The following is a 24,456-nucleotide window of genomic DNA, read 5'->3' as shown; positions in this document are numbered from 1 at the left end:
ATCTCAAATTGCTTTTACAAACAGAGCAGGTCTAAACCGTACTCTATGTTAAATTATTAACAAAGACCTAACATCAAGACAGGGTAAGAACCAGTCCCATCTTACAGACAGGACTCAGTCTGATCTCATCTTAATCCACCATGAGCAGAGCACTTTGCAGCATTTAGCAAGTTACAGTGGCAAGGACAAACTTCCTTTAACAGGCAGAAACCTCCAGCAGAACCAGACTCATGTTAGACACACATCTGCTGCCACCGAGTTGGGGTTGGAAAGAGGGATAGAGGAGATGCAGAAAGAGAGATGATGGTGGCGAGCAAATAGTAGTAGTTGTAGCACCTGAAGTCTGCTACGTCCACAGTAGCAGGCCTTCTACGGCAGCGACTGAGAGGAACCCATGAGACAAGGGAGCTCAGGGACTCTACAAAGGTCTATGGTTAGTAACTTTAATGTAACAGGGAGAGTTAAAGTAAGTGATTGGCAGGAAGAGGGGAGAGTGTGTCAGTTCTGTTTCTTATAATATTTTAACTATTGGAGAGAGTTAATTGTCATGATGTCTTGGTCGCCAATGACTGGGATTTAAGTACGGGAACCATATGAGCCAACTCCTCTTTGAGAGCTAAAAGTGCACCCCATGTACAGAGGCTATAGTCCTCTTTGCAGCGGTTGCAGGTTTGACTCCTGGTCTCGACCGTTGGCTACATGTCTTCCCCCGCTCTCTGCTCTCAGCATTTCCTGTCTCTCTTCAGCTGTCCTATCCATTAAAAGCAATAATGCCCCAAAATGCATAAATTTGATTAACTCAGCCATACTGGTCCATAGGTTACCTGATGCCCAGTGTACATAATAAGATTTTTTAAAATAATAAATGCACCTCCTTTTTGTTTTATGACGTATTTTATTGCATGTAATGTTTTTTTTTTTCAAATTTTCATTTTAAAGAAATACATTTGGATGCAGGAAGCAGAAGGAAAAGGGATGGCAGCTGTACACGTTAGAATACTATTTGAAAAGTATAAATATGTGTGCCAAGCGTAGGTCTTAACATTCAAATTTCTTTGCAGCAGTCACGAAAAAAAAAAGTTATAATAGTTAAATGAATAAACAAACAGTTTAACTTAAAGGTTTACAAGTATCTTCCATATCTTCTTTAGTCTTAGATGTGCAAAAAATAAAATAAAGGGAAAAAAGTCGTACATCTACAACACAGGATGTTTCTGCAGAATTTATACAAACATTTCAACGTGCTAACGGCTGACAAGAGTTTTGAGTTGTTAATACTGAGCTTTGTATCAACTTGAAACTGTGACTGTTCTATTGCAGTGTTCAAGTGCAAGACTGAGGTTGAGAAGTTTTCTCTCCGCTGGTGTCGGCAGTGTTTGATATTCGCCGTGCCAGGTGCAGGTGATGCAGGTGAGTAGTGGGTGCTGGTCACTCGTCGCTGTTGCAGTCTGTACACAGGATCTTATCACGGTCGGGGAAGAACCCGGACCCCACCAGCGACACGGAGCAGCGGGAACACTTAAAGCACGGCTGGTGCCACTGCCGGTCCTCAAAAGAAATGTACTTCCCATCTCCGAACCCTGTTAACGCACAAATAAAACACATGAGCGAATAATGGAGGAATGTTTTACAAGGGGCAGAAAATAGAGTTAATGACAGGCTTGCAACATTGCACACATTACACAAATAAATCCATGATAACATCAGCAGTTGGCAAAAGCTGTAAAAAGAACTGCAAGTTATGCAAACCTGCTGGCATCCAGTTCATAGCTGTGGTTAAAACACCTCATTCAAGCTCTCATTTAACTCTGGTATGTGACGTTACTCTGCCAATGCTGAAAGTATTGGCAGATGAGAAAGGCGAGATAGCCAGGATTAAGAGGATATTTGACCTTGTTGTACCTGTATTGGAAAAGTCTTGGCTGTAAATGTATTGTTCCCCTGTGTTCACTAAGAGCAACCACATGTGCAGTTTTTATGTGACAAACCTTCTTTTAAAATACTCTGACTGTTTTTGTTTGTGCAGAACAAAGTGTACACTGGTTTTGTGGTTAGCTTGCAGGATGCTTGTTTTGTGATACCTTATCAGACCCGTACGCACACAGTGCCTTAAAAGAAGATATACTTCACATCTTTATCACAAATACACAATATGAACATGACTCCTTGTTGTAACTAACCTACAGAGAATTATCCCCTGAATTAAGCTACTACAAGCTATTTTTATAGCTCCTGACAGCTTTATGAAGCATGATTCAGGTCATTATTCGGCCCACAACTTTAAGGGTTTTTAGCTTACTCACAAAACTCTCCAGTCTATAGTTCTCAGGGTTTGACTCCAACCTGCAGCCCTTTGCCACATGTCATTCCCCACTCTCTCCTCTCAGTTTCCTCCTCTATCCACTGTCCTTTCTTCTGAATAAATGTATTAAAAATAACAAAAAGGAGAAAAGAGATCCACTGTTCACTACCTATTGAGCACCAAACAGCTGATGGACACAGTGACAAACTGGAAAAATACTCAAAATGTGGCATTTGAAAAATGTTCTCCAAAATAGGGGGTTGAGGCCAAAAACAGAGCTCAAAGAAAAATGTAATACATTTATTATATTACAGTGTTTTAATGTAACTGTTTGATGTGTAAATACAAAAAACTTTTGAACAAGTTCATCATATCAACTGAAACATGTTTTAGCTGTTCACAAATGGCCAAGAACATGATATTGAAGCTCCAATTACCTCCCTATATGGTACTTTTTATTTAGGCAGGGTCCACCATTCCCCAGAGTGACTTGCTTGTACATTCAAGTTGCGAAACAAAACAACGCTAGGCTTTTATTGTGAAGGGATTTCTCAGGACAAAAGGAAGAATCCTCATTACAAAAAGGGGTTATATTTATAGACACACTCAGGAAGGGCCTCAAAGACAAGATTTTGAATCTAAGTCACCCAACTGCTCACACCTGTTTGTTGAATATTATTGTTTTGTGTTTTAAGTTGTCACCGATCCAGACAAAGAGTAATCATGGGAAAAGAAGGCACATGGAGAAACAGCATGATTTGAATAAGATACACGTTGCACCAACTTTTCCTGTTAATGTTAACCAAACAGCAATACTTGGTGGTTGTGAACGGTCCACTGACCTGTGATGGCCGTGTTGCAGCCGGCACACTTCTTGGCATACAGGCTGCTGAAACACTTGACACAGTACGGACTCTCTCCCTGCGAGGTGAAAGGTTGTCCGGCTAGTGGAGCTTTGCAGCCCGTGCAGACAAAACACTCTTTGTGCCACACTTCGTCCTTGTAGGTCACTCCTCCTTTAGTCAGAGCCTGCAGGGGCAACAACAAAAAATGTGTCAGTCCAAAGGACATCGTTGTGTCTGCTGTGAAGTGTGAAGAGGTATTTTAATCCCATCTTTACCTATCATCTGAAACAAGGATGTTTTAAGCAGCTTGGTTTTAACAGCTTGGAGTAGACTAAATTACAGCATGGACTAAGAATAAGAAGTGTCATGGCATGTGTTTCCTAATATAATGTGGTTCATATATTTATGGACAGCCAACCAGAAGATTGTGACAGAGCTCACAAACCACAAAGTCAACAAGAATTAAGCAGTAAAAAAAGTTAATGATTTAAATCTGTCATCTAATGATGAAACTGTCCTTTGTTGCTTCAACCTCCCACTCAAAACATTGAAGACTTAATCATTGTCATGAAGTTATATTGATTACATTTAATTACAGTAATTGGAGACACCAATACACGGGGGAATTAAACTCCATGTTTCATTTTAATGAGCCAGTTCTTCCCACTGTGTCAGATGATCACTTGTCGTCCATCCAGTGAGTATTCTTTTCAGTTTTTTGCTTCCACTTTTTTTTATTCAGTCGCTACATGCACCAATAAGTGACCAAGAGCGACATGAAATGGGATTAATAGAAACATCCAAGGTTGGAGAAAGAGAGTTGCTTCAAGACATTGATATAAATACACACCAGTCCCCTTTCTGACAGAGAAGACTTCATGCTGTGAATGTCATGTGCCAGAGCACCTGAAAATGTCTTGAAAATTTCAAGAGTGCAAACTTGAAAGAGGCATAAGTCAGAGAAAGAGAGATTAAGTTCATCATAAGACCTGCATGTCAAAGTTAAATATACATGTATTCACTGAAGCTGTCCACCACAAACTGGACGGACACAACTTTCCTTTAAATGAATACCTTTTAGGTATATAACCACAACGTTCAGGGAAACAGAACCTCAGAATGTCATTAAAAGTCATGTCATTAAAATTGAGGATGTATTGATGCATTGGTTTAATAATACTTAGTTTACTTCGCACACTTGGTTGTAAGTTTCATTCTTTCTTTTTCACATCATCATGACAATAACAACAAACATCCTGCAAACTCGGCCTGGTTCACCTTCTTGCAGTGGCTGCACTGAGGAGCAAACCGGCCCTCATAGCACGGCACACAATAGTAGTTGTTCTGGTCAGGTATGAAGGCCTCAGCACCGATCGACTTCTCACAGCCATGACACGCAAAACAGTCCTCGTGCCACGTGGAGCCGCCGTACTCCAACATCCTGGAACCTGTCAGAACAACAAGAGACAGAGAGAAGGGAGCAGATTAGGACTGAAACTGAATGTGTTTGTGATTGTTTGTTGATATCCTCCCTGACTTTGTACAACCTGTGATCCCTGCCCTGTGGTGCAGTGGCTGTAAACTGGAATGACATCTGATAGAGCTCACACAAGCACAAAGAAAACTGAAAACTGTGATTCAGTGTGACAGCAAAACCTGTTCTCACACAAGCATTCAATTACATCAGCTTATCTTGCATCTAAACAATGTGACAAGCTGTAACAAGGCAGATCTCTGGCTCGTAAACACAGCTGAAATGCACATTAACACTGCTTTTCAGTTAGGTGTAACCATATGGCTGTTTGTTTCCTGTCATATATATATGAAAGTGTATGCTGAGAAACACATATTTGTATTTCTGTGGGGAAGAGATGCTCCACTGCAGAGGTTTTAAAAAACTAGAAGCCAGAAATACCCAAGAAACTGGACATCCGAATTTAATCACTGGCCTTGTTTTATGACTTTTGGGACCTGAAACGCAGCCCAGAGAGATGATGGTGTTTTGAGCTTGAACTTGGCTGCACTTTTAAGAAAACGGGGGCGAGGGCAGCAACATTTGAAGGCATTCCAGGCTGTACAGAAACTAAAAAGAAAGACTGCTCATTTCAGAAAAGAAGTGGTGAGTGAAAAAATCCCACAATGCCCACAAGGCCCCGGTAATTTTCAGTCATTCGACACCGCTTCTGCTGCACCCGTGTCGTCACACAGCGCCCAGAGCTGAAGATATTTTCAGCCGAGCAAGGAAACAATCATTCCGTCACATCTAAGCTGTCACACCCCAGATAACAAAAACTCATTAGCCTCTTTATCCGTGCAAAGACAGGGTGTGAACTTTCCGTCTGTGTGAGCGATTACACAAGGTTTCTGAGAAGGGGGGTGTGTGAGCTTTAGGGGGGGAGAAGTGTAACAGCGAGTCATTGTTATCTCTACCTGGCTTGACTATCTTGTCACAGGTCACACACTTGGAGGAGTACTCGTTGCAGTAGCAGTCGCTGCACACCAGAGCGTCGGACTGGCTGGTGAAGGGCTCGTCCGCCAGAGAGCGGTCGCAGCGGAAACAGCGGAAACAGTGCGCGTGGTAATGTCTGTCCTCGTAGAAGAGCTCCTGGAAGACGAAGAATGTCACACTGAGATTTAATAGATGGTAAAATAGTTAGTATCATTTCACACAGCTGCCATTTTGGTCTAATATCATGTTCAGGTTAGACATTTCAAACACCATCTTAATGTACCACTATATTCCAGGTTGCAAGTCAAATTTTTGAGGATACCTGCCCATTTTTTAAATCACTTTTTTATAATTCAAAAACTTAAAATAGACAGTTAATAATGAAAACCAGTGAGGAACCTGACAATATTTTTGACTACTGTGCTTTTAAAAATCTAAACACATTTTAGACAACATTTTGTAAGCTAACATTACATTACCAAGAATTTTAGGCATTTCCTTTTGTATCCTGTAAAGTAGCCCATCAGTTGTGCGGTATATACTTTATTGAAATCCAAGCTAAAATTGTGCTAGCTAACATGTTTGCCAACCTGAATCTAACTAACCTTTGTGCCACTTCTAGCGGTGAATTAGCTAGTAGGTAACTAGTACATTTTAGCTAAGATTAACTTTTACCGGACTGTTGCTAAGTTGTCCGGTTTGTTGTTTTATCCTGGAGTCAACCCATTGTACTCTGTAAAACTACCAAATGGAGATAGCAGCTTTATGTGCTTTCTAGCTAATGTTAAATTAGCTAATAAGTAGCTAATGAGCTAAAACTAACTTCTGCATAACCATAGCTTATGAGTTGTATGTTGTTTTGTCTTGGAATTTGATTAGATATCCCCCCATTTTGTCATTATCAATTTTGTTTTAATTTACTGATCAATCTAGCAATGAATTGATAACAATTGTCAGAAACCAAGCGACAACCTCCGGTCTAAAAATATGAGTCCAATGTGGGAGTGCTAAAAACTGCAGTTCATCGAGGATCCGCTTGAGGCTGGCTCTGGAAGTACTGGAAACCGCATACATACCAATTCAAAAGCTGTTCTTTACAGCAGAAATAAACATATTTACAGCCTGGTACAAAAGACGAGTGTAGTCTGGATAGCTCATTTCTCAATCGACACACACTGTGAGGGGGGATGAATTTTTTTCTAATGCGGCAATTTCGAAGATATTGAGATTATGAGATAATGAGAGGCACAGCTGAATTGATTGACAGGCGGGAACACTGTAGCTGTTGGCGAGGAGGCTCAAATACCCGCCTCTTTACGCCACAATCGCTCGACAGCAGCAATATGGCTGCCGCCAACGATTGGCCTCAAAACAGCGCTTCAGAAACAGATGTGTGGCATCACAGATACTACGTCCATATTTTATTCAGTCTATGTCAGAAACCTTAAATCTAAACAAGAAATAACCTGGAGGAAAACAGCAGTACAACATTATAACAGCATATGACCATTAGAAGAAACCTATGATCTTTTGACAGTGACTGTCATGGAAGCTCAAGCTATTCACCCTTGACTAAATACAAGAAACACTTGATACTGGATGTTATTGATCCTAATAGAGAGATTTTCTTCCCCCCATCTGCTCGGAGGTCAGAGGTCACTGTCAACCACAAGATGCAGTCTTCTTCTCAATGGCACATTTGTGTTTTGAATGATTGTTGACGTGGAACCAAGGGTTTCCATCTTTGGATGACACTGTTTTCCTCCACACAGAAGGAACTGAAGTGTAAAAAAAAAGTTTGTGCTTTCCCTTTTTTTTCATTGTTATTTTCTTGAAAATTGAGAATAACTCACATTGTGATTTCTGCCTAACAGCTGCTTGCGTTCCAGTTCATCTACAGTTCAAGCGAACCCTGAGATAAATGGCCCCATTGAACAGTGAGAGGTGAAAAACGTATTTTTGAGGCATGAGGTTTCACAGTGAAAGAAACAGCTAGAGCAGAGGGACGGTGCAATATGAGGGATGGATGTTGTCATGTCTTGTGCGGAGGAGGGACAGCCAAAGCAAGCAGAGTCATAATTTACAGCCAATCCCTCACAAGGAGTTTAGAATTTACAGGACACTGAAGGCCTCATGGCATCTGTGGGTGGTTCCTTTGAGATAGTGTTTTTAATTTTCACTTAGTGAAGCTTCTGGGCAGCTTGAAGGAAATCTCAAACAGAGTCATGATCAGTAAGTAGAGCAAGGTTTCCAGGAACGACAGCTGGTTTTCCTAAAAAGATATTTACTGTTTCTGCAGAGGACAGAGGTCCCAGATTAATAACAGGCGTAAGAGTAGCAATACTACTTCTATACTTTGGACTAAAAGTGGCAGGATGGCAACTTTAAATGTCATTATATTCTTATTTATTGTTTTCTAAGTATTGTAGCAAAATGTTAATGTTGTAGCTGGTTTGGTTTGTGTACAATTTTTCAATTCTATCAACTTTGGGTGGTATTATATGAAAAATAAATGTACCAATTAAAAATAACTTAAATGGAGCTGAAATAATGAATAATAAAAAGCGAACTTTTTGAGATTATATTGATAACACTTTTTTTTACTGTTATATAAGTAGCTCCAGCTGAGGATGTGGTGCTTTATTTATTTGTAATCAATAAAAAACTACTAATTTTAGTTTTTTGGACCGGTGGTACAGCAAATTAAGACAAGAGAAGAGTTCATCTTGTCATTCTGGGGAAATGTGAAGAGGACTTTCACTCGTAAATGACCAAATAATTTATAGAATCAAAGAAAATGAGCAGGAAAAAAGGAGATTAAAGCGTAGGAAAAATAAATTAGACGCATACCTTATTTATAGAATTTAGCCCTAGCATTGAAAATCTTAATATGGTATGTAACCCTGGCTTTTGAATAAAAGTGGAGGGGTTAAAAGTATTTTTTTCCTCTAAAACAGTTAAAATGCAAAATAAAATAACTCTAAAAGAAAGCTCAGAAACCTCAAAACACTTAGGCCCAGTAGTTGAGTTAATACACTGTAACTTTTATATCATTGGACAAGATGAGCTCACCTTTGCATTATGACCGATGATTTCTTTACACTCCTGACAGGTTTTGGCGTACAGGCGGTCGTAGCAGGGGATGCAGTGTGGTTGTTCCTCCACCTGGATGTATTTGCGTCCGCACAGGGACTCGTTGCAGTTTTTGCAGTCAAACTGGTCACTCATGGTTTCTGTCTTTGGCTGAACTCCTGTAAAAAGGAGAATTCACAGGCACAGTTTAGCTACAGTGAGAAGACAGCGCAGGAAGGAGGAGGAGGAGTGAGATAAGTAAGACAGGGAGAGAAGGCAGGAAGAAGGGAGGTCACAGGTTTTGGATATACAGCTGGGAAATGAAGACCAACAAGAGGGGCAAAAATGGGAGGAAGAAGCAAACATTCAAGAGCATTTACAGAGTTTTTCTAAACACTGAGGATATGTTGTACATGATGCTTAGAAGTCCAGTAAAACTTTTAAAAACCTGCATGATGAGGAACATGGTAGTTAAGGACATTTAATCAAACTCTACCAGCAGTGGTGGAAACTGGAGCATTGAGTAACTCCTTACACATAGTTGATTCTACAAACAACCACTGCTACTGCCTCCCCCAATGCCTGTGCCTGGAGAGAGGAAACAGGAGGTTGGCATCAGGGGAACAGAGGGAGTGTGGCAATGGAAAAGGAATGGGTCTTAATTGTGACAGGCTTTCTGAGTGAAGAAAAGTGTTGTGAATCATGGGGTGATGCACAAGGTAAGTAGCAGGTAACCTTTATTTCCCTTAGGGAGCGCTTACAGTGGAAAAAAATAGCTTGAGTGTTGTTAGCGACTCTTCATATCGAGAGCATTCCCTCTAAGGTGGCCCCATGGAAAGAAATGTAATGTAGTTCCCTCTGGGGAGCCCTTCTTTGGGAGGAAACATTACAAAGAGCCCATCAGGGTCCCCTCCGTTTGGAGAAAGCGATAGAGTGCACTCTAAAGCTGCCAAAGATACAAGAAAATGTGATGACAAGCCCTCAAGGTCGCCCTTGTGCTGATTTTGGGGGTTGTAGAGCAGGGCATCGTCTGCATCGAGTTAGACGTGAAGACCATAATGACAGATGATGTTGTAAGGAGTGAGTGTGAAAGGAAGATGGACCAAGAGAGGACCAAGCACTGAGCCCTGTGGGACACCCAGGAGCAGAAGAGTACATGGGATGTTGATGCTGATGAGCTGTTCCCAGAGGTTTAACTTTAGCCACAAGAGGGATGCATCTGTGGTTTAAAAGATGGCTTCAAGACAAATTGACTCTGCAGAGAATAAACACCAAGAGTCAGGGAAGAGAAAGATGTTGGTGAATTTGCAAAAGATTAACCTTTCCTTTGCAAGGAATGGAGATGGTTTACATTAAACTGTAATTAAGGGTTAAATATTGTTCCAAATGTTCTACAATCAGAGAGCAAATCCTGCAAGCAAAGAAAGGGCTGAGTGAACACTTTAACCTAAAACAGTTATTGCCGTTTAATCATAAATCAGTCCAGTAATGACATAACTGCTTCTCCTGTTACAGCATCACTCACTAATAAGGGAAAGCTCTGTGACGTCTGGCTCTCCCTCCCTCTCATTCTTGTATGAAACCCCCTGTGGCGGTTTGGCATTAACAAAGAACAACCAAACAATATTAATTGTTGTGAGCTGAACTGCAACAGTGTTCTTGATTTCAAAGGCTCTCGAGGGCTTTTTCATCTCTGTTTGGCCTGACTTTAAAGGGAAAAACCAATCATTTATCTAGTTTATTTATTTTGTTCTCAACTTTCCCTGTTTTTAAAAAAAGAAACTTAAACTAGTCAGGTTTCATTTCTGTGACTTTATCTTACTCTTGAAAGTGTGCTGTGTTCTCTAACATCTGTGAGTGTTTCACTTAGATGGTTATATGATTCCTCAGAAAATTACAAGAACTTCTCCCAAATTGTTCTTTACTTTTTTTTTTTTTTTTTTTACCACATTCATCTAAAAACGCAACAACAGCCCCTTAACTATAAACAAACAAAGCATCTCCCTGACCACGCTGCAGTTTCAGGAAGGTTTTCTCTGAAAGCTCAAGTTTTTTTGTTGAATTTTGAATTGGATGAAAAGCTTCTCAGAAAAATCTTCGTCAGAGTTGCATGTGTCCCAAATCTCAAATGCCTCATTATGGAGCTTTTTATGACTTCCTTTCATGAATGATGTGAAACACAATCTCACTGGGGAATGGGATTAATCTTGAAACCAAAAGCTAACTCTAGTTCCAACCACATTGACTCTGAAGATGATGTGCAGATCGTTCATTTCTGCTCATCAATACAAATTAAAACATATAGGATAAATGAGAATCCAAAGAGATGCTACTGCTTGCGTCCGCCGGATTTCTTGGCCCTTTAGGACTGAAATAGAAAGCGAGAAATACCCAGCAGTCTTAGTTTGATTATAATACTGTATGTAGGTCCAAAGATCTGTCATGACTAATTCAATCTGGACTGTTTTTGTGAAGTTCATATATATCAAACAGGCTGCACGGTGGTGCAGTGGGTAGCGCTGTTGCCTCACAGCTGGAAGGTTCCTGGTTCGAATGCCCGGCCGGGCAGGTGCCTTTCTGTGTGGAGTTTGCATGTTCTCCCCGTACATGCATGGGTTCCCACAGTCCAAAAACATGCTCACCAAGTTGAATGATCACTCTAAATTGCCTGTAGGTGTGAGTGTGTTTTGAATGGTTGTCTGTCTCTCTGCGACCTGTCCAGGGTGTAACCTGCCTTCCACCCGAAGCCAGCTGGGATAGGCTCCAGCCCCCCGTGACCCCTAACAGGATAAGCAGTCAAGATAACGTTTGGCCTCCCAATGCGCCCACCAGTAAGTCAAATCAGTCACATCCCTAATTTGTCAAATCTACATATAACTCCTGGGCTAAATAATCAGAATAGATGCATTGTAAAATAAATTCCATGCGTTTGAATAAATAAATGTAATGGTGCATTCAGACTATAACTGTCTTTATGGGTAGTTAACATGGGTGTCAATGGATCTTTCTGGACTTTTGGAGTCAGCCTCAAGTGGACACTTAAGATACTGCACTTTTTTGGACTTCTGCATTGGCCCCATTTTTTTGACACAAGAGTTTTCTGCATGGTATAAAACTGTTATTTTAACAAGTTTATAGTATAACAACCAGCTTCACACTGACATATAGCAATTGTTATGAAACTGGAAATAGTTCTATGAAACCTAGACAACATGAAAACCATCATTTTAGAGCCAAGTTGATCCCAAATTTGAAGTGGTTGGAAAGCTTTTAACCAAATATGTTTTTGAAGTCTTCTCCTTTGAACGTTAAAAAAGCCAAAATGCAAACTTATCATTCATTATCTTGGAAGAAGCTCACTTAATCTTTCTTACTCAGTTTGCATGAATGACTTGAGGGAAGCACAGGTGGAAAAAAGGCTGGCCGCATAGACAATAACATCACTCCAACACAGTGAGGCATTAACTGAGTGCGTGCAGCAAAGGGAAATGAGTGAGGAAATGAAGTGTGGGAGGTAAAAATACCCTTCTGTGGATCAGTGAAGACAGGGCAGGATGGGGTTTAGGAAACTATACACTGTAAAGTGTGGGTGAAGATTTTGGATGAGGCCTGTGGAGTTCAGGTTATATGTTCATGCTCAGAATCAGAAAGCAAAACACGGGAACATTTCCCACTGTCTATGATTTTTGCCTCCTATTTTGGGCACATAATTACTTTAGCATGTTTCTTTAATGTCAAAAAAGGAGGTGAGTTCAACAAAGTGCAGCTTAAAAAAACGCGAGGCTTTGAAACTTCCTCGAGGGATCGAGGAATGAGTCGAGACCCCCCCTCTGTGTCTCTTCATCAGAAGAAGACGTCACTGAGTTTGCCGAAATGATGAGAAGACCAAGAGGTCAGTACAGTCTAATGAAGGCCAGTTGTGTTCTTGGAAAAACATTTTGGTAAGAGTTAACAATCACTCATGTTGAAGGTTTCCCACTACACACAAAAAACTGCAAACTTGAACAGGTAATTCTCTTCATGCTCTGTGACATCCAAGTATTTGTATCTGGTCTTGTAAGGAGTCATAAGGAGTCGTCTTGAAAGTGTAGTTTACATTCCTCATGTCTGACTGCCATCAAACATTTTCTGTCTAATAACCAATGATGCAGGAATTTTGGATAAACATAAAAAAGATAAACACAGTCTGCTCTCAGTCATATTTCAAAGCCGATGCCAGAATCAGAAACTCCTTGTCTTCCACAACTTTTCCCCCAATACCATGTCAGCACAGCACAGCACAGCAGAACCCCCCATGCATCCCTCCTTTCAGATAACAACACAACTTCCTTTTCAGGGGCAACCAGCTAGGTCAACAAAACAAGGAGGAAAACCAAGCTGAGACGAAACATCACATCCTCTGTCTGTTTTCTGTCAGATTCCTTGTCTGAATGGGGAAATCTGCCCAACTTCCCTCCTCAGATGTCTGAAGGAGTTGAAGCTTCTATTCTCGTTCACGATGAATTCAGTGATAGAACAATGGTTTTCCTTCCGCACATAGTCTGCACAGTTATTAGTTTTATGTTCCTCTTCCTGAACCACAACATCTGCGGACACATTCTGCGGTCTCCAGCTGTTGTCTGTCATCAAAATTCTCCTTCAGGCATCCAAAAAAAAGAGTTCTTACGGGACTGGAGCCAAACCACAGCAATGACTAATTAAAATCCATCGCTGTTACAATCAACATTTAATAGCTCCCAGTGGATGGTCCATTTTAACTTCATAATAAGCAACACAACAGGAAAAATACAGTAGGGCTCATACTGTAGTGCTGAATGAATCGCCTCCACCGCCTGTCTTCTGCCTACTCAGATTCAGTGGCCATATATTTCATATCCTCTGGTCTCTCCTCTCTTTTCTTGTTTGCAATAATTGCCGGGTGACCAACTGCTGCTTTTATTTATCAGCTCCAATTCCAACTTAATACACTCTGATTCAGTCACAACTGCTTCTTGTACACAAACAAGTAGAGAACGTAACAAGACTGGAAACTGGTGATATGACTAGCACTGCAAACAAGTGTTTACACAGAGTACTGCAGTGTGACGTGGACACTACAACACACAAGTATGTAGTGCTCACAGCTGATCCCTACTGTGCAGACTGGCTCCAAATGACATTACCAGCGCGGTACTCAAACACCTGTCGCAGGGGATGTTGACTTCACTTTTCTGCATTGGGGAGAGGAGACAAGTCGTCCATCTTTAACCCTCATTTTATGTTGCGGGTCAAATTGACCCTTTTTAAAGTTCAAAAACCAAAAAAAAAATGTTTAAAGTATTCTTTCACTATGAAACTTCTTCTGCTTGGCTTAATTATCGTAAACAACATATACAAGGAAAATTGCTAATTTCACACATTTGCAACCCCCTTGCATGTTTATATTACATAGATACTGGTTGTGGGTCAATTTGACCCTGCAGTCAAAGTGGAGGCTAAAAGGAGTCAGAAGTGTCAAATACTAAATGTTTCTTTGCAACTGTGTTCATAAACACGAGTGATAATGAGATTTGAAAAAAAAAATATTGGGATTTTTGGGGGGTTCTGACACTTGGATCATTAAATATGCCCCGGGTCAAGTTGACCCAGGAACATTATTGCTGTCCCTGAGAAACGAACATAACAGGAGGGTTAATCCAGTCAATGCTCAATACCCTAATACATAAGAGGTGAAGCAACTTTAAGAGTGCTTTTTCAGTGGAGAAAACAGATCATAATCCAAGAACAAATGGTTAACTTTGAGAGCAGGCAGAGTTTGCCCTTCTCTTTATTTATTGCACCCTGCCAGAGTCTAACACTTTATTATCTGCTTTGGCGCATCTTGCTTTAAGGTTGCAACTGACAGCGGAGAAACATCTGTCAAGCATCTCTTCTTCTGACCTCGTCACCATTCAGACTGTCTGACATTTACAGTCTATAAAAGTGACTCACATTCAGTCACACCTTGTTAAGGAGGTGTTCACCACAGGTGTCCTTTTGGTGTGCAGCCAGGAACACTTGACACCCTCTTTCTCCTCTCCATTTAGAGACAATAAACCAAACACTCATCCATCCTGTCTAAGCCCTCCGTCTCTCCGTAGCACGGCTGCTGAAACTATTTGAACTCACTATTCACCTTGATGAGTGGACATGCTGAATTCTTCACTGAAACCTGCTGTGTCCCTCTGAGAGATTTACAGGAGTCACTCGGCTCCCAGCGCTCTGTAGCGGCAGCCAAATGGCGACAGTCTCCCTGAATCAGCCACCGGTCCTCCTGTTTTTGTCCCTTCATGGTTTCTGCTGTCGTTTTTACTCCTCAACAACCTGACAGATTCTTACGACAGCAGCCAGGACCTCTGTGAGCTGTGAGAGCTGCTGCTGCTGCTTTGTGTTTATTTTCCCCCTATGCAGGAATTTAGACTGTGTCTGAGGTTTACAAACCAGATTATTCACTGTCACACATAATAAAAACCCAGTGTAAATATGTGAGAAAGTGCTAAATCTGTCACTGATACCACATATGAATTCATGCATTGTAAAACAGCCTCAGTGCCTTGTAGGGGGTGAGGACTTTACACCTGAGCTGTACAATCTCTGGTCTGTTTCAAGAAAGTTTTTTTTTACTGTTTCCATGTTCTTTCTAACGGGGCGACTGGCTCATTGGAAGAGTGAGGTAAGGGTGGTTAAACACTTTATGTAGGTGCAGGGTGACGCAGCAACATCCAGTGAAAGAAGGCACGCCTGCAGACTTTTTCAATGTTACAAAAAAGTGAACTCAATCACAACGCTGCCAGCCACTAACGTCACCTGAGGAAGACCTTTTCTACGTTGCATAGAGCAAATCATCTTTTAATCCCACAGTTGGACATGTGCTGCATGTAGTGTAGGCATGTTGACATGAGACACAGAGTCCCAAATTTCTCCCGATGCCATAGCTAGCGGTGTATGAATGTATGTGTCTTCAGCTTCAAATCTAATTGATTGTTTCTTGTATATTATTGTGGAAGCAAAAAACTGTCACATCTTGATGCCCTAAATTTAAAAACTATCTATTCACATGACTTAAATTTCAGTTTTTCCATCAACTATTTTGCTACAAAACCCCCTATCATTATGCTAGCTAGCTAGCTTGTTAGGTTTTACAATGCATCAAAATTACAGCTGAAAAAATAAATACAGACAGTGGTGCGAGAAAGGCTGACTCATGATCAGTTTGTGAATGATTCATTTGATGTAGAGTAAAAGCACTTTGCGTACTATGCATACAGAACATTTAATATTCAACCATAATCACTACTTTCTCGTTTACTGTAACACCATAAAGAGACTGTTTTGGGTGTTACAGGAACTATTGGCTGACATGTCTAACTGAACTTCAACAGCTCGAACAATCTTCCTTAAGAGAAACACGCTTCAAATACAGAAACAAAATCCAAAAACACGCATGCAAAGAAAACACATGCAAAGAAAAATGCTGAAAATCCAGGCATGAAAAACAGAAGTGCTCCAGGCCTGTAGGGGGCGCTAACTGGGACAGTCTACTTGTGATATCAACTATTTTTTTCACCCAATTGAAATAATTTCAAACTCAACGAAAAACTGGATCAATTGTTATGATGAGAAAGTGGCATAGTTTAATGATAGGGAGTGCTGTTGAAATTACAATAGCTGAGGTTCTAATTGAGCTCTGTAGCTAACCACAGACTGTATAAAATATGGACATAGTATACGTGACGTCACCCATCTGTTTCTGATGTGTTGTTTTGAGGCCAATCGTCGGCAGGAGCCATATTGCTACTGTTGAGTGATTGTGACGTAAAGAGGCGGGCATTGAGCCTCCTAGCTAACAGCTTCAGTGTTCCTGCCTGTCAATCAAGTCAGCTGTGCCTCTCATTGGAAGACTTGTAATCTCAATATCTTCGAAATTGCCCCGTTAGAAAAAAAATTCACCCATCGAGAAATGAGCTATCCAGACTACACTTTTCTTTTGTACCAGGCTGTAATCATTTTTATTTCTGCTGTAGAGATCAGCTTTTTTGAAGTGGTGTGTATGTGGTTTCAGGTACTTCCGGAGCCAGCCTCAAGCGGATCCTCAATGAACTGCAGTTTTTAGCACTCCCGCATTGGACTCATATTTTCAGACCGAAGGGTGCCGCTTGTAGCTAAGACACCATGCACAGCTAACTCGCACTTGTTGTTCAGAGTCTGACAGCTGGCAGAGTCTGCTGATGGTACCAGATCTGATATACAATAATTGCAGTTCTTTGAATACTTGGATTGATTGAATGAGAGGTAATATTATTTTTGCAGCCATTTGTTGAATATTTAGTTCTTTTCCCAAAGCTTGAGATATTAATAGATACAGTTCTTTGAAAGTAAGGTATTGCCCAACCATACTTGCCTGCTGTGGTCTGATGTTTATGAAGTCATTTGACATTCAATGCTTTCTCTTTTACTGTTACACACTCATTAAAACCCAAACTATGGGTGCATTCAGTTAGAACAGGAAACTGTGTAACCAAGTTGTTTTTTTAATTACCACCCCTCTTTACTGTTTTTCCCCCCTGAAATGGATTACGGCACTTTAACAGCCTCTGAAGCTCAGAACAGTCCTCATATTGTGTGTCTCCTGGGTTGCATAACCCGAGTTTAAAGGGATGAATGAGAATATTGACGGCGGCACAATACTGTGTAGAACCCGCTAACAACAGCAGAGCCCTGCAGCATCGGAGGAAAAGTGACACCCTTATTACTGCACCTATAAGCTGTTACAAAAAAAGCAACTGAACAACAAGGCTGGTCTCTTATGGCTGTCAGATGACTGCGCTCTCTTTCATCCCGCAGTACAAAGACGTTCAATGTGCTGCGGCTTCCTGCAGATCACAAGGCCGACTTCAGCTGCATGCACACAAATCTAAATGAACACACATTGTTTGTTTGTGTTTGCTGATTAAAGATCTCTTCAGAGTGAACGGCTGCTGCAGACAATGACGATATTCTGACTGAGTGAGTAGGCAGGAAAAAGAAAATAATCTAGGCAATATCTGGAGTCTCTTGAGGAAATCTTGAACAGGTTATCTGTTGAGCAGACATGAGCTGATATTACTAAAAGCATGAAATAATCTGTGTAATTTGGTGTTGCAAAAACACAAGGTACATTTGTAGCCTCTGGTTACGCATGTTATTTGGGATTTGCCGTTTCAAACTCTGACATCTTTGTGCCAAAACTGACTTGTCAAATCTGTAAATCTACTTTCCAAATGCTACTTTTTTCTAGGCTGCATAAACATGACACAGAAGTGACAGCATGGACAAAGGAGACACCAGACAGAGTGATGAAGCAGCAGAGGAACTCATAACAAGTTGAAAATGTGTGAATATGTTGGTGCCATTTCCCTGTAATACATGCAATGCAAGTATCTAGACCTGTTACCTGATTACTGAGATACACTGGACAGAAAGAAGAGTATATGAAAGATATGATAACTGTGGAGCTGTAGGAGGAGATTACACTACCGTAGTCTAAAACTGCAGCTAATCACACTAACGCTGAAAGCCAGGTTGTGAAACTCTGGCGCCAATATGTGGAACGAGATGCTGAACATTAACAGCAAGCCTAACCGGATTTAAAGGCATCTTGGGTCGTGGTGCAAATCAATAGTAAAAGGCACACAGCTTGTGGATTTAGGGTGGCTCCAGCTGAAACCCTTAACTCTGCACAAACACACAAACCATTCACAGAGTAATTTAGTGATTTGAATAATAAAATAACAGTTTAATTTGCATGTTAAGTCAGATCTGATCTTTCATACCTAACCACAACATGTTCAGTATCATTGGATATTAATGTCACACAACCTGTAACACTAGACCTATAACATGAGGGAATAAAACACCTTTAAAGACAGAGAGCATGTCTGGCTTTGTTTTACGAGTCTCCAGCTGGCTGTTTGTTTATCCACTGAGACAATGTGAGCTAACAGCTGCAGTTTCACCTCCGAGGCCGTCGACTAAACTCACTAACAGGTCTCAGTCAGACAACAAATAAACAAGGCACCGCCATGCTAAGACTTCAACACACAGCAGCCTGAAAAAAGTAACTCAACCTGTGGGTCAGGACCTCAAACAGGACTTGTGTAACCTTTGAAATTCTTATAATCATGGCTCTAAAACGGCCTTGTAATTTCCTTGAAGAGGAATATGTAATTTGGGTTGAACTTCAGAGCAAAATGAGAGTACATTTTCATGACAGGAAAAGCTTCAACTTACATTAACTTAAAACTGGAAATACTTCATGCACGCAGAACAAATGCAAAATCAGGTGCTGTAGTATCATAAGCAACATGGTCTATGGACTTTGTACTGGACTGGCTTTGTGTCCCATCTGAAACCAAAACTGTAAGGCTCTCAACCAAACCACAATCTTCTCACAATCTTCTACTTAAGCCCAATTTGACTTTTTTCCTCACACACCCTGGCCTCCCTGGTGAAACTTGTGAGTTTGCTTGTCTTTATTCTCATCACACTACGCCTACATTTTCCTTCAAAGTGTGAGTACAAGCTGAAATACACAAGTTTGGAGTGGCTGTAGGGTAAAAGTGGGAGGTTCTTATCCACAAATCTTTTCATTACATCTTATGGTTATACTCAGGACTGACTTGAGACCAGGTAGCATGTTTGAAGTTTCTAACTAGCACAAAACACTACAGACAGTCTAAGATATAAGATTACCATTCAATTTGTCAGTGTTTAAAAGGACAAGTTAGTCCTGAGTCCTTGTAGTGATGCTTGAGTCAAAGTATGGAATCAGTGGAGTCAATCCTCTGGGGATGATGAATGTGTGTTAAAAAAATTAACAGCAAAGCCTCTAACTGAGCCTGATTGTGAATGTCTTAAATTGTTTAAAACGTCTTAATGTCAGTGAATGATAAAGAAAACAATGAAAGAACAGGAAAAGATCAAACACAGTATAATCATATGCCTCCGGAGTCTCTTAAAACGAAGTAGGCCGATCTTCAGTGAAGTTACTTTGGCAGAATGGTTGTTGCACTTGGATTGTACTTGCAGGCAAACCCTGACCGATACAAACAAACAGCTGACTTGATCAGCCACTTTTATCCAAAATAAACTCACGAATAAACACGTTTTCCCACGAGCCTCCAGCTGGCATTGGACAGATCGAGACCTGAGTGTTAATGATAACAACTGTTTGTTTTCTGAGAGACTGGGCCTGCTGTCTCTACTTCATGTTTGCTGCTGGATTTATTTACCTTTGATTCTGAGCTTCATTTTTTTTGTGTGTGTGGGTTGGATAAAGACAGGCTGTGGGTAAGCAGTGGACTGTCTTTCATCAGTTTGAGGACAGAAAAAAAAAGCAAAAACCACCAGTTAACATCAGTGTTTTAAACTGTAAGAAAATACAGAGAGAGCTGTTGGATCCTTGAGAACTAGAGATCTGATTGTACTGACAATTTTGGACATACTTGGACAAATAAAGAGGAAGAAACTCAGCAGACGTACAGGCTTACTCTTTAAAGGATTGGCTAACTTTTAAGGTTCTTTTTAACCTTGTTGCTGAAAGTAAGATAACTAAGCTAGCTGGCAGTTATCTTAAAACAGGCGGCACAGCTAGTTTAGCTTGTCTACACATACCAAAATCTGCCAACCAAGACCACCTAAGCTCACTTTTTATTCATTTTTAACTTTTTGGTTTAATCCAAACAAAACAGGCTTTAAAAATGCAAATGTTTGATTTCAGAGAGAGTTAACTCTAAGATTTCTCTGATGTTTGCTAACAAAATGCTTTAACATGTAGCTCAAGCATGTATTTCATACACCTCTGTGATTGTGTGCATATTAAAGTACATAAAACATCTGTATGAGTACGTTTAATGTATAATACAAGACACATTTTCTCGTCACAATTTATGCTGAGTTAAGGTAATCTTCTGATAGCTCTAGCTAGCTTCTTACCTAATGCACCCTTTCTATTAAGTATTCCCGGCCCAAAAAGTGCTTAGCCTTTTCTTTCAATAAAAAATGTCACTTGCAAATGATTGATTTGTAAAATAACTTGTAAAAAGTTAGTTTCAAGTTCTCGCTAGCTTACATGTGGCTCCCTTTAGCTTCACACCTTATTTACTAGAATGAAATAATTCTATCAAACAGACATGTAAAGCAGCAGACTATCATTTTTTTCACTTGTGTTATTGTAGTGCTTTAAAAGAACACACACAAGATGTAACTCGTTCATAGATTAGCTTTAGTTGTGCCTAGGCAGGTCTGAGCTAGCTCCCTTTATTCTAGCTAGCTTACTGTCTACTGCCTAGCTGCAGACACAATTCATTATTTCTTGGAAATTGTTATGGGGGGGGAAAAAACATCACATCTAGACACCCTAAATTTGCAAACTATCTATTCACTTAATTTACCAATTTTAAAGAAACAAGATACATTTTGCTTTTTTTCATCAACTGTTTTGCTAGAAAGCCAGGCTAGCTATGTCCCCTTGTATTCATGCTAGCTAGCTTGTTAAGTTTCATATTGAGTCAAATTTACACTGGATAAAGGAAATGGATAAGAAAGTGGTTTGAGCAAGACTGACTCATGATGAGACTGTTTTTGTGACCCTCAGTCCCTTGACAATTAAGCATCCTTTCCTTTTAACTCTTTTTTTTCTGGCCGGTCTCCAGTGATTGTACGCCGGGCAAACCTTCGCCCAATGCAAGAATCCCAGAGGAATGTAACCGTGGTCGAAACGTGGCAAAATCATGTGGTTCAAGCTCTGAGGAAAGAAGAAGAAAAGCATTTTTCTTCCACCCTCTGTTTTCTAAGAAAAGACAAAAGTGAGGAATTTGTCTCTTTTTTTTGTATGCCACACACACAAACAGAGTCACATTTCTTTAGAAGGCGACTGCAACCAGAGCTGGATTGTTTCAATGAATCTATTAATTTCACCCAAATGGATTGGAGCATGATGATGGTGAGGGGATGGTGTGTGGTGATGGAAACTATGAGCGGGGCTGGAGGGGGTTGGGGGTTGGTGGTTGGGGGGGAGTTTGCTGAGCCTCCAGAATAAGATTTGTAATCTGAAAGGAGACATGACATCACTGTAACTGAATGAGACTTAAGGGTTTGTTAACAAGCCTTTAAATTCCCAACTGATAATGCTTTCATTCTCAAGATATGGAGACATATTTCGTTGTATCAGAGCCAACTCTAGGGAACACTTTAGGAAGGGATTGTTTCCTCAAAGGTCTCCTTGTTCTTCTTCTCATAAATCCCACTTGAAAAAAGGGGCTGCAGTACTTATTCACAGTATCAGTTACTCACTTTAGACTACAGGCCCCCAACCCCCAATAACATTTACCATATCCTCACTCTAAAGAAAGAACATCCTTTCTGGTACATCCTGGATGTGGGGGGGTCAAATATTTGGCTTTGAAAAAGTGCAGTTCTTCCAGAAAAAATAAATAAACATTTTCATAAATTGTAGAATTTTGTTACAACTTTCTCATACTTTTATTGTCAACTTGTGGTTTTCTAAAGCTTTACAGATGTATGGGAACAAACTTTGGTTTTCAAGTTTGAGAAAAACCTGGCAGGCAGGTGTAATGATTTCATGCCTATAATAAAAAAAAACTGATATTCTCCTAGGAGTTTAACTTGATATGAACTCAATAATTTCAGGGTAATGAACCAGATCCGTTGCAGCATAGTTCATCCAACCCCGTTGAATTAAGTTTTCACTCTCGCAACTAAGTCATTCTCACAGTCTTGTTGTTAGACTGAAAGCTTGCATGGTTAATTAGCAATAAATAAATCCATTACCTACATCTTTTCATTTTAAACCCTTTATAAACTAACACTATAAAAAGTTGTACTGTTAATTTCCATTCTCCTTGGTTGACCAAACCCTGTTTAAAAGCGATTAAAATGCATCTAATGCGTTATTACGCGCCGTTTTGCACCAAGTTATGACAGGTAAGGAGCTGTGCAAGCCACAGTGAATCAGACATAAAATCCTCAGGGCATTGAAATAATGCAAGCTCACATTAAAGCACTTAAAAATCATCTTTACATCATGGTTTCACATTGAAAAGCTGACAGTAGTGCCACTGAATCGTAAAAAATATGGATTTAACGTACCTCTCTTTGCGCATCAGCTGCCTCTGGAGATGCTCTCAGAAGACTCTCTCTCTCTCTCTCTCTCTGCAGGATCGGAGCAGTTTGTGAGCTCGTGCTGCTCTGGTGTATAATATGACAGACAGTTAAAAATCCTCCGTGGACTCCTGCGAGCTGAAAGTGACGACTTTCCACTGACTAAAGCATGTGTGTCTGGTGCGTAAAACCAAACTATTCCTGCGAACTCCACCCTCTTTCTGCCTCACTCTGTCTTTCCACTCCCTCTGATCGCTCTGGCTTTCACCTTGTGGAGAGTTCACGCTGAAAGAAGGTAAAGTCAGTGTGTTTTTTGGATGTAATTGAATATTTTAAATACATAGTAGGCTTTGAGTTTCCAGCTGCTGATGCAGACCACTTTATTATCTCTCACTGTGGAACATTCCAGCGATAATCTCACAATAGGAGCTATGGTGGTTAAATGTACTCTACTGCCCATTAAACTGAAACTATAGAGCATGAAGGTTATTTAGATTTTTCAAAAACATAATGTTTAAGTTTTAATGCAATACCCCAAAACACCATTTATACTGAACACACTGAACATTTGTGTAAACAGTTATAAAGCCTTGATTAACATTTCTTTTCCATTTAAACAGCATTTCTTAACAGTTGCATGCATGTTACATGTTGTAGATCATTCATAAACTGTTTGCTAAAATGTTTTCAATGATATTTTAATAACTGATAATAGTTCTCATTGTTTTTACATGTTGCAGTGATAAAGTATTTTCACTTAAAGCTCCTCGGAGGTGGTTTTGACTGGTTATGGAACAGACTGATATTAACAGTGATAGATAGATAGATAGATAGATAGATAGATAGATAGATAGATAGATAGATAGATAGATAGATAGATAGATAGATAGATAGATAGATAGGAACTTTATAAATCCTTTGGGAAGGTTCCCTCAGGAAATTCAGATTCAAGCAGCCAGGTAACACCAAAGGGCAGAAAAAACAGCACGCGGAGGAGGTTTTGACTGGTTATGGAACATATTAACAGTGATGCCTCTTCATGTACAATAAAAAAACAAAACAAAACCATGAATTACAAGACCAGCAATGTTTAAACTGATGAGTTTTTTTGTCTGAAAACACGCAAGTGCGAAACAAAATCAACAAAGACGTAAGAGATACCACTTTGTCCACAGGGGGCGCCAAAATCAACACAAACAGAAAGTTCTATATTGTAACTTTAAAGTAATCTTTTCGAGAAAGCGTTTAGAGACACCTCATCATACACACAACATTCACAGATAAGTTGAAGACTTAGTCTGAAGATATTTCATAAACTCATAAAGACATTTGGAAATTGAAAGATTTGTTCTCAACGTAAGAATCTTTAAAGCTTCTGTGAGGAGATTTTAATTAGTGAAGAAACAGACTTTTTAAGTTGTATTTCTGGCCCTTTTGCCTTCATTTGATAGGACAGCTGAAGAGAGACAGGTAATGTGGGGAGTAGAGAGCGGGGAAAGACATGCAGGAAATGGTTGACCGGCTGGGAATCGAACCGGCGACCCCTGCGATGAGGACTGTATGTTGGGCGCTTAGACTGCTAGGCCACCAGAGCCCCGAAACAGATTGAA

At 40.2% G+C, this 24,456-nt stretch overlaps 1 protein-coding gene across 2 annotated transcripts; it reads right to left on the bottom strand.

Annotated features, from left to right (window-relative positions):
* Positions 1 to 896: 896 nt before the first annotated feature.
* On the bottom strand, positions 897 to 23,065 carry LOC117827806 (four and a half LIM domains protein 3-like). 2 transcript variants are annotated; one of them, XM_034704616.1, is made up of 6 exons: positions 22,835 to 23,065; positions 8,669 to 8,846; positions 5,578 to 5,752; positions 4,426 to 4,595; positions 3,145 to 3,331; positions 897 to 1,580 (listed from the first exon to the last, which is right to left on the bottom strand). In XM_034704616.1, exons 1-6 carry the CDS (start codon positions 22,846 to 22,848, stop codon positions 1,429 to 1,431), a joined length of 876 nt encoding a protein of 291 aa, XP_034560507.1. In that variant the 5' UTR covers positions 22,849 to 23,065; the 3' UTR covers positions 897 to 1,428. The 2 variants fall into 2 exon arrangements, with proteins under 2 accessions (XP_034560507.1, XP_034560506.1); XM_034704615.1 differs by lacking the exon at positions 22,835 to 23,065 and adding an exon at positions 9,165 to 9,222 and having other exon boundaries at positions 8,669 to 8,847.
* Between the last annotated feature and the right edge of the window lie 1,391 nt (positions 23,066 to 24,456).

Source organism: Notolabrus celidotus, chromosome 16 (genome assembly GCF_009762535.1).
Source record: "Notolabrus celidotus isolate fNotCel1 chromosome 16, fNotCel1.pri, whole genome shotgun sequence".
Classification (NCBI taxonomy): domain Eukaryota; kingdom Metazoa; phylum Chordata; class Actinopteri; order Labriformes; family Labridae; genus Notolabrus; species Notolabrus celidotus.
This window is presented reverse-complemented; position numbering and strand designations above follow the sequence as displayed.